Source organism: Onychomys torridus, chromosome 8 (genome assembly GCF_903995425.1).
Source record: "Onychomys torridus chromosome 8, mOncTor1.1, whole genome shotgun sequence".
Lineage (NCBI taxonomy): Eukaryota > Metazoa > Chordata > Mammalia > Rodentia > Cricetidae > Onychomys > Onychomys torridus.
Genome location: NC_050450.1, coordinates 61,333,374 through 61,343,440, shown reverse-complemented (window position 1 = coordinate 61,343,440; position 10,067 = coordinate 61,333,374). Strand labels below are relative to the sequence as shown.

At 42.6% G+C, this 10,067-nt stretch overlaps 1 protein-coding gene across 1 annotated transcript in view; it reads right to left on the bottom strand.

Moving 5' to 3' along the window:
- Positions 1-10,067, bottom strand: part of Zzef1 (zinc finger ZZ-type and EF-hand domain containing 1) — a 110,352-nt gene that overhangs the window by 99,520 nt on the left and 765 nt on the right. Inside the window, exons 2-3 of the mRNA XM_036195252.1 lie at positions 9,903-9,972; positions 6,756-6,783 (exon numbers count right to left, since the gene is read on the bottom strand). Coding sequence (XP_036051145.1) covers positions 6,756-6,783; positions 9,903-9,972 — 98 coding nt within the window. The remainder of the gene's footprint in view (positions 1-6,755; positions 6,784-9,902; positions 9,973-10,067) is intronic.

Sequence of the window (10,067 nt, the reverse complement as noted above, 5' to 3'; positions counted from 1 at the left end):
AGATGCAGAGATCAGAAACGAAGGAAGGACAGGGAAATACTCAGAGAAAGTAACTCTTATATGAGCATTAAGATTAACTGAGGAGTTGGAAAGCCTATGAGAAATGTAGGCTACCCCAGATAGAAGAGACAGAATGTGGGTGTAGAAACAGAGCGCATGGCAGACTGGTGTAGCTGAGAAGGAAGTAAGGCAGAAAATGAAGAGAGAGACAAAGGTCAGAATAAAGAGATGAGAAAACTGCTAAAGCTAAAATATTATTGTAAGGGCACATGAGGCCACCACAGAGTAGTAAGGGCAGAGGAAGCTGACCATCCCAAGTTTACAGAGCCCTCACATTGAAACGACCTACAAAGTTTTAATGCATGTGCCTTGGGGCTGCAGTTCAGTGAGAGAGCACTTGCCTTGTATTAGGTCCAAGGTTCAGTCCCCAGTACTGTGTGTGTGTGTGTGTGTGTGTGTGTGTGTGTGTGTGTGTGTGAGAGAGAGAGAGAGAGAGAGAGAGAGAGAGAGAGAGAGAGAGATTTATACCATCCAAACCCTTCTCCAGCTTCTCTGAGTTGTCAGCCACTTTCTCATACAAGTATCAGTGAGAAGCAGCTAATGTCCTCTGAGTCGGTCTCTTTCCTATAGTCAATAGAAAACCCCTTGGGGAGGCCACTCAGAATACACCTGTTCCTTCTGTCCAAAGGTAGCTGTAGATCAGAGAGCAGGGATCAGGTCTTCTAAGTCCTGTGTCCCCCTCCATTCAGCCAGTTTTCTATTTGGGAAGGCCTTAGTCTCATTCCCATTCCCTTTGGTATCCCTGTAGCTTGCCAGTGAAATTCATAGTAGTATTCAAGTTTTATTGGCTGATCCACCAAAACAGAAACATTCAATTGCATTCTAAGAGACTGAGGATACATATAACTGATGTAGAAAATTTCATGAAATAATGTAACACCTTCCTTCATCAGATAGGTTGTATTAAGAGAATTTTCTATTCTGTTTCTCTTTTAAACAACAAGATTAGACTCTAAGTAGATTTCTAACACACTGAAGGGGCAATTTGAAAAACATTGCCTTGAAAAGAGGTGTCCAAAACTCAATATTCTAGTCCATATTCCAAAATATGGCAAGTCATGCCTGCTGCATCTTTGTAAGGCCTCAGGGATGGACCTGACTGGGGGTTGTGAGGGAATTAAGAAAAGACACACAGGGGTTGGGGATTTAGCTCAGTGGCAGAGTGCTTGCCTAGCAAGCGCAAGGCCCTGGGTTCGATCCTCAGCTCCACATACAAAATAAAAGACAAGACACACAGATACACACATACATACACCAACCTCCCTCCCTTTACCTTTTGCATCCCTCCCACCTCTCTCTGTGGCCTGGGCTCTCTGATGGAGAAATTCAGCATTCAGGAAGCTCAATGGAGTTATCATACCCAGCTTAACAAGGAAATAGGATTAATACATATAAACAAGGAGGTGGCAGGGCTTATGATATATAGATGGATCAAGATGACAGGTTTGGATAATCTCAGCAGGAGCAGTCTCTGTGGGATGTGAGCAGTCTTTGTAAGAGAGAAGTCTTCATGCCATAAACAATGGAGGGGGGTCAGCGATGGTACACATTTTCTGCACACACTATCAGCATCCACACATGGACCAGAGGAAGGCTTTTCCCATGGATCTGAGGCTGGGATCCTTGACATGACTGTGCCCGTGTCAACAGCACACATTCACTCGGGACTTGACTCCGTCAGGGCTTCTTACACCCTTTGCCTCTCTAACAAATCAGTCTAAAACTCATCTCCACAAAGATGGCAACCTGGTCTGCCACACCTTCTCTTCCTGACTCAAGCCTCTTTTTTGTTTGCTTTGAGACCATTGTCTCATGTAGCATTTGCTGGCCTTTAACTATACAGACCAAGTTAGCCTCATACTCATAGACATCCACCTGCCTCGGCCTCTGAAGTGCTGGATCAAAGGTGTGTCACCATCCTGGAAAAGCCTCCTGAATTCTCTTTTTAAAATTTATTTTATTTTATTTTACTTTATTTTGTTTTTCTTTTTTTTTCTTTTTGGTTTTTTGAGACAGGGTTTCTCTGTGTAGCTTTGCACCTTTCCTAGAACTCACTTGGTAGCCCAGGCTGGCCTCGAACTCACAGAGATCCGCCTACCTCTGCCTCCTGAGTGCTGGGATTAAAGGCGTGTGCCACCACCGCCCGGCTTATATTTTAATGTGTATGAGTGTTTTGCCTGCGTGTATGTAAGTGCACTGTGTATGTGTCTGTGCCTGAGAGTGCCAGGTACTCTGGAACAGAAGTTATGCACAGTAGTGAGCTGCCATGTGTTCTGGGAACTGAATCCAGGTTCTCCACAAGAGCAGCAAGTGTTCTTAACCACTGAGAGATCTCTCTAGCCCTAAATTGTCTTTTTTTTGCTGAGAATTGAACCCATGGTCTCATGCATGGAAGGCAAGTACTTTACCAATTAAACTATCTCCCTGGGCCCCTGAGGTCTGTCTTTTATAATATTCCTCCAATGCGCTTGCATCCACAAGGTAACCAATCACAGTTGCAGGGGCAAGGCACTTTGATGGCTTCATATAGGAGATAAGAAGTAGAATCAGGAGATAATAAGTACATCAGAATCAAAGGCAGGTATGGTGGCACATGCCCATAATCCCTACACTCTGAAGGCTGAATCAGTAGGATCATGAGTTCAAGGCCAGCTAAGCTACCTAGTAAGACTCTGTCTCAAGCAAACAAACAAAACAACAGCAACAATGAGAAGTATAACAGAAGCAGACTAAGAAGGGAAACCTGATTTAAGTGTTTATCCTTATCCATTTTCAACTCTTTAACTGCTACTGTCATCAGGACACAGCAAGAGTCATAGATAGAGCTCGTGGTACAGGGCTTGCCCAGCATGCCCTTGGTTTAACCTCCGGAACTGCAAAACCAAACAAACAACAAGCTGACACTGTACACGTGAACAATGACGCTGAAATAATCAGACCAGAGCTGTGGCTTAGCCCAGCAGACTTGCACTGGCCGAAATATGAAGGTAGCACCGTGTCTAACAGGCGCACGAGGAGAGTCTGGCTCCGTGTGACCTCTCACTCTCCTTTCTCTTCCATGACATCCTCCACAGACAACCTGCACGAGGCATTTAAAAGTCTGACTCTCGTCTCGCGTCTGTCTACCACTGGTTGCCTGGGCAGGTTACCTACCCTCTGAAGGCCTCAGTTTGCTCATCTGTAAGATGATCTCACATTCCTTGTCTAAACAAAGTATTTAAGTGGCTGTTGCACAGCTGCTGGAGAAAACACCCACTTGAAAAATAACATGACCTGTCTGAGCATTTAGCACTCTGGGGACTCTTCCAGGCACTTTACAGGAACTAATTTAATGAGCATACCATCACATAAGGCAGATGCCATTATTTTGCTTATTAAACCAGTGAGGAGGCTGAGACACTGAGTGGTCAAGTGAGGTGATAAAGATCACCTGGCAAGATGCCAGGGCGGGTACATACATCTTTAATCCCAGCACTCGGAAAACAGAGGCAGGCAGATCTCCAGGAGCTAGAAGCCAATGTGATCAAACTACCACATTCCAGGTCAGCCAGTGCTTCAGAGTGAGGTTCTGTCTCAAATTAATTAACTAAACTAAAATAAAAATCACCTGTCTAGAGAACAGTGAACCTTAGCTTTACCCAGAAGCAGGCTGGCTCCAGGCTCACTTCCTGCTTAGCCTAAAGAAGAGCAGTAGAATGTGCTGTCTCATAAAGCACAGACTTGCTAAGCCTTTAACAGACTACACTGAGAGTCGGTCAGCTCAGACTCTGCTTTCTGTGCCCACTTGCCAAAGCTCTCTCGACTCAATATATTTGCGCATACTGCGCCTTAACTGGAATATCTCTTTCTTCCTTTGCCAAGCAAATTCCTTTCAACTCTCATGTCTTAGGTTTGGTGAAGCAGTCTCAGATTTCATACTACTATTAAGTACTGCTCTGTGGACTTGAAAGTGGACAGGGCTTGGAACAGAGCTATCTGAATCCTGCTCTGGAAGGCTTGGTGCTAACCACAGGATGATGCCAAGATGGGAAACCTGAAAGAGCTAGGCTAGCACAGGACAAAGTAGCTGTCCCTCCGGCTAGGAGCACAGCACTTTCCTTATGCCGTGATCCTTCAATACGGTTTCTCATGCTGTGATGACCCCCAACCACAACATTATTTTCATTGCTACTTTATAACTATAAGTTTGCTACTGTTATGAGTTGTAATATAAATATTTTTGGAGATAAAGGTTTGTCAAACGGGTCACAACCCACAGATTTGAGAACCACTGGCTTAGGCAGTGGGGAAAGACAGATGAGGTCAGGGAGGCAGGCTGGCCTGTGGACTCCTACCCATTTGAAGAGCATACATATATCTAGCTCCTGGGCAGTGGGGAGCTGAGGGTGCTGAACAGAGGTTACAATATTTGTACTTGGCTACAACATTATGGTTCATATAAACATCTGGTGTAGGGTGGATACTTACATGTGCGTGATTCTATGTACATAGTTCTTAGGCTCAAAGCCATTCTAAGCCAGTCAACTAGTGCTTTGGCAGGATAATACTAAAGTGGGCATTAGAACTTTTCCTCCAGATTCTCCTAAACCCAACAGTGACTGTTTTCAGTTTTCACTAAAACTTTAACTGTTCCCTCCAACACCAAGAAATAGCTAGTTAATGAAAGGCCACAAGCCAAGTATGAAACACAAAGTTGCCGTGTGAAGACTGTATCTTAGCTTGCTCAAGCACACTAGGGCCATGGGTGGAACAGTTCCCAGGCACTAGCTATGTGCCAGAACCACAAACAGAAATGAATCAAAATCCAAAGTCAGGCATGGTAGCTAGTACTCAAGAGACTAAGGCCGGAGGATTGTTTGACCTGGGCTTCAGACTCTGTCTCAAAAAAATTAATTAAAAAATAAAATAAATAAAAAAAATAAAAACACAGCCAAAATGACCCTTCAGAGTTTCACAACATGGTAAATTAATAAAAATGAGAACCAGTCATCTTAAATTCTTACCTCAAAGTTATCTGCTACATGTGGTGGCACAAGCCTTTAATCCTAGCACTTGGGGAAACAGGGGAAGTAAATCTCTGTAAGATAAGGCCAGCCTGGGCTATATATCGAGTTCTAGGCCAGCTAGGGCTACATAGTGAGATCCTGTTTTTAAAACCAAACAAAGAAGTCATCTACATTACTTCCCTGTAATGAGCACTTTGTCCTGCCCTAAAGCTTACGTGACTTTCTAGAAGTGTGCTTATGTTAGAAGCAGAAATAACTAACCTCTGATGTCAAATAAGAATTTCATTTCTCCCCCCACCCCCATTCTCTCTTCCTTCTACATAGGTAACTATAAGATAATTAGATACTGCTTCTTTCAAACAAACCCAGGAGTCCTTTGCCTAGACCACACCCAGTAAGAGGAAAAGGTGTGTGTTATAAAATGATAATCTCGAAGACTTTGGTCTATGATCCAACTCTCAGGCCATCTTTATGACACCACCTCAAAGCACTAAGGTCACTGCAATGAAGTAAGACAGGTGGTGGGCATGGCCAGCAACGCACATTAGAGGCCAAGGACAAATGAGCTGTACTGGGAGGTTCCTACATTAGAAGTGTGAACCCCACAGCCATGGTGACCTGTGCTGCTGAAAGAAATGAAGGGGTTAATCTGTCATCTTAATTGCTCCTACAAAGATATTTTATTGTTATTCATAAAACCTTTAAACATATTAAAGGTCACACTACAGTTTCAAATCTTTGGTATAAAATAGAGAATTAAATGCCTAAGTATACACACACAAGTATATACTTCCTCAGGTCTAAAGCCAGGACTGTTTTGAAAGCACAGAATCAACTACACGGCTAATATTAACTTTAATATAATTATGCCTTACTTCTAGACAGGATAAAAGGATACCCACCATGAGACTGTCACCATCCTGTTTTCAAACTTTGGCTCTGTTTTCACTTTGAGTTAGAACTGCTCTCTTCAATCAATCATGGGGCAGGGCACGAGATTTTGGTTATCAACCCAAATCACAACTCCTCCCTCTCAAATCTGAAAAAGGTATATAGGCTTCAAGAAAAAGACTTTGTGGTTTTTTGTTTTTTATCCTCCTGGCACTACAACAGCCTGGCTTTCTATAGAATGAAGGGAAACTTAAGGATTTTATTACTTATCCTTGGAGTTAAAAGATTAATCCCAGAGAAACAGATCCTTATGGGAAAAGGGCAATAGTTCTGGGGTGAGAAGACCCACACTTGAGAGCTAGTGCTGAAACTGAATTTTAATACCCCTCTTTTAAAGATAGGCTCGTGGACGTTGACTTGGTTGTGACATCTATCACCCCACTGATGGCTAGAGTTCACTCAACTGAACTGACCGGGCCCATGTGAGTCCCTCTTGAAGTTGTCCACTGGGTCAAAGAGGACCACTCTCTGCAATGGAGGACTGTTCTTCAGGTAAGGGTTCAGCAGTGGCTGAAGGTTCCTGCTAGAACGTTCAAAGGAGCTCTCAAGGTGGGGTTTCACTCTGTAACCCAGGCTGGCCTCAAGCTTGCAGTATTCTACCTGTTTCAGTTTCCCAAATGTGGGATTACAGGTGTGAAGCACCACTCTGCCCACCTCCAAAATGAATGTATTCTATGTGAGCCACTGCATCTTGCCGAGTTCTCAGTTTGGTGGCTGTCTGTCACCCATCCGCCCCACAGAGCTGACTGGTGTCAGTCATCAGATACTATGTATTTGAACATGTTATAAGAAGGAGGTGAGCTGATGAATGGTAGGATTATAAAACGTGACTTTCAAGCACCCTTTGGGAGCGTGGTGCACATACTTTTAGGAGCCTGTGATAAAGCTCTAGAATATCATAGGGATTTTTACACACATAAAAACAGCAATATCCAGTATTTTATAAATCATCAGTTCTTGGTGTTGGGTTGAGGATTCTTTAATGTTAATTTCTGTCATCTATGTAACATGATTATGACTTTCTTAATAACCAGCCCCATGTGGTGGCACAAGCCTTTGATTCCAGCACTTAGGAGGCAGAGGCAGGCAAATCTCTGTGAGTTCAAGACAGCCAGGACTACAGAGACCCTGTCTCAAAAACAAACAAACAAAAAACAAAAACAATAAAAAAACTCCAATTTACAAACTCTTTGCTAGGTTGTTAAAAGTCAACCCTCTCCTTCATCCTCATCCATTCTTCTACATTTATGATCTAGCCAAAACTAGCATTACATTTGCTCTCTTCTTCGGTAATTAAACCTTAGCTAAATATAAGGCCATGGAATGAAGATCCTTCCTAGCTTTTCTTACAATTAAGTGTGGCCACTGGACTAAGTCTGAGCCTGTGGGAGGCAAGCTCTACCTAAGAGAATGGCAAGGTCATGCCCTTCCCCTTTTTCTTTCCTACTTGTTGGGAAGTGAAAAGCAATGGAAGGAATAAACTGGGTCACTAAATGGAAGTTGCCTATGAAGTGTACAGCACAAGAAGGATACAGCCAGGTCCCTGGTAATTTGGAAATACCACATCTGCCTTGATCGCCTACCTGGACCTTTACATAAGAAAGCAGTTTCCTAGCTAGTTGCAGTGGTGCACACCAGTAGTCTCATAATTCAAAAAATTGAAGCAGGAGGATTAAAATGAGTTCAAAGCCACCTTGGCTTACACAGGGAGTTTTAGGCCAGTGGTGGCTATAATGAGACCCTGACTCAAAATCAAAGCAAAACAAAACATTTTTGCCTAAAGTTCCAATATAGAGAGCTGGAGGGATAGCTCAACAGTTAAGAGCTGGGAACCACATTCGATTCCTAGCATCCACAAGACAGCTCATAAACCACCGTAACTCTAGTTCCAGGAGATTCTAACACTCTCTTCTGGCCTCCTCGGTCACCAGGCACGCACTGGGGTACTGACATACATGCAGTCAAAACATCTATACATATAAAATAAAATAATATAAAAAATAATTTAAACCACTGATACATTAGGTTTTGTCTCCTTGGGTTTTTAAAGAAGATTTTCTTTTTATTTGTGTGTGTGTGTGTGTGTGTGTGTGTGTGTGTGTGTGTGTGTGTGTGTGTGTGCATCTGTGTGGAGGTGCCCTAGGAAACCAGAAGTGGCTATTTGGACCCCTGGAGCTGAAGTTACAAGGCAGCGTGTGTCTCCAGTCCTCTGAAAGCACAGCAGTTTCCCTAGCCTAACAGACCTCACAGTACCACGAGATTGTCCAGTTAGTAGCCATCTGAAGGTGTAATTACCTCTCTGCCTGAGAGCACTGCTCCTCTTCCTGCTCCTTGTCTTCTTACACGTTCAAACCTCCACTGAAATGTTATCTCTGTGAGGAACTTCCAACTTAAGACCTTGGATGAGTTAAATACGCTTCCTATTCTTTATGCCTTCTCTTGGCAGACAGTCACCACACTTTCACTGGAAAATCATAATCTAGCTGGGCTACTATACTGCATGCTCTACAGATGCAGCGATCTGCTTTCTGAACCACCATCTAGAAGGCTGGTGTTCAGTTAGGCCCTGAAAAAATGAATAATGCCACAACCCTTGAGAGCCCTTTCTAGGGCGGCTCTCTGGGTTTCTTGGCCTTCTATTACATTATCTCTGTAATTCCAATGGATAATTCTGTTCCTGTCAGTCTCCCCACATAAAAGATGTTTCTCTTCATTTGCCTTTAAACAAACCTGAAAAGTGTCACTTTCTTAATAAAATCTGCATAGTTCTTTCTACCAAGGCTTCATGTTTTCATAAAAGATGTGGGCACTAGAGTGAAAGTATTATGAATATTCTAGGATTTTTTTTTTTTTTTTGAGTAAGGGACTTACCTGCCTCATCCTCTCAAGTACTAGAATCATGTATGTGTGATTGATTACCATGAACAGTTTGGGGAATTTTATTTTAATGGAGACCTTTTTACTAATTAATTGACTGTATGTGTGTAGACAATATGAATGCATATATGTTTTGCACTTTTGAGACAGTGCTACTCTATGTAGCCCAGGCTGTACTCAAACTGACTATGTAGCCAAAGATGACCTTGAATTGATCCTCCTGCTACCATCTTTCAAATTGTGGTGTAACAGGTTTGTACCACCATATCTTGAGAGTTAGAACACATTAGAGGCAGTTTTTAGAGGGAGACAATTTCATCATTTGCAGGCAACGTCTTTGAAATATTTCAAAAGTCTTTGTTTTAGGGGAAATAGAACTTACAATGATGCTACAAGTGATTGTTGGTTTCTTGTTTTATGAATTAACCATTCAATGACTGATAATTTTATATGGTTTACTCATTAAACACCCCTTTGTCCTAACACTGTGGAATCATTAAGGCTTCAGAGAGCAGGGTAATAAGGATACAAGAAAAAAAAAATCAAGAGGTTTGTGTGATACTCTCAATTTTGCCAATGAAATTATTTACATGGTAATTCTGGGTCAGTTTTTCTCCAAACTCTAAACTGAAGAGTTCAGTACTGATATAAGGAGAAATTGCATAAGTAAAGAAATCTAATACTTCCCTATCAACTTTAGGTCTTATAACGGTTTAAATGAGTCTGGAAAAAGTTCTTCAATGATCTAAAATCAAGTGTGTACTTCGGAAAAACTAGTATGTTATAGAAGAGGACAGCTTGAAGAGTCTCTTCAGGGTAATGCTACCCTCCTGCCACACTGTACTCCAACGGTTCTCTGCAAGATCTGCATAGGTCAGTAAAACAGAATGGTTTTTACGGCCACTCCCTTGATCTTTGCACATCCTTTCTCATAATTGTCCTATACCCTGATAAGCTCCAACAAGCAACTAAGCCTGCCTGTCAACTGCACAAATGTCTGCCTACTACCACATGCAGAGACATTTCGGCTTGTTCCTCTTTTTGGTGCAAAGCCATGTAGTCTGGACTTTCCACACCTCTAGTAACGGTAAGAGCTCTAGCAAAAGTCTGGAGGGATGCACTCCGAATGGCTTCGGGTAACCCCATGCTTCCATTCTAAGAACCCGAGGACCC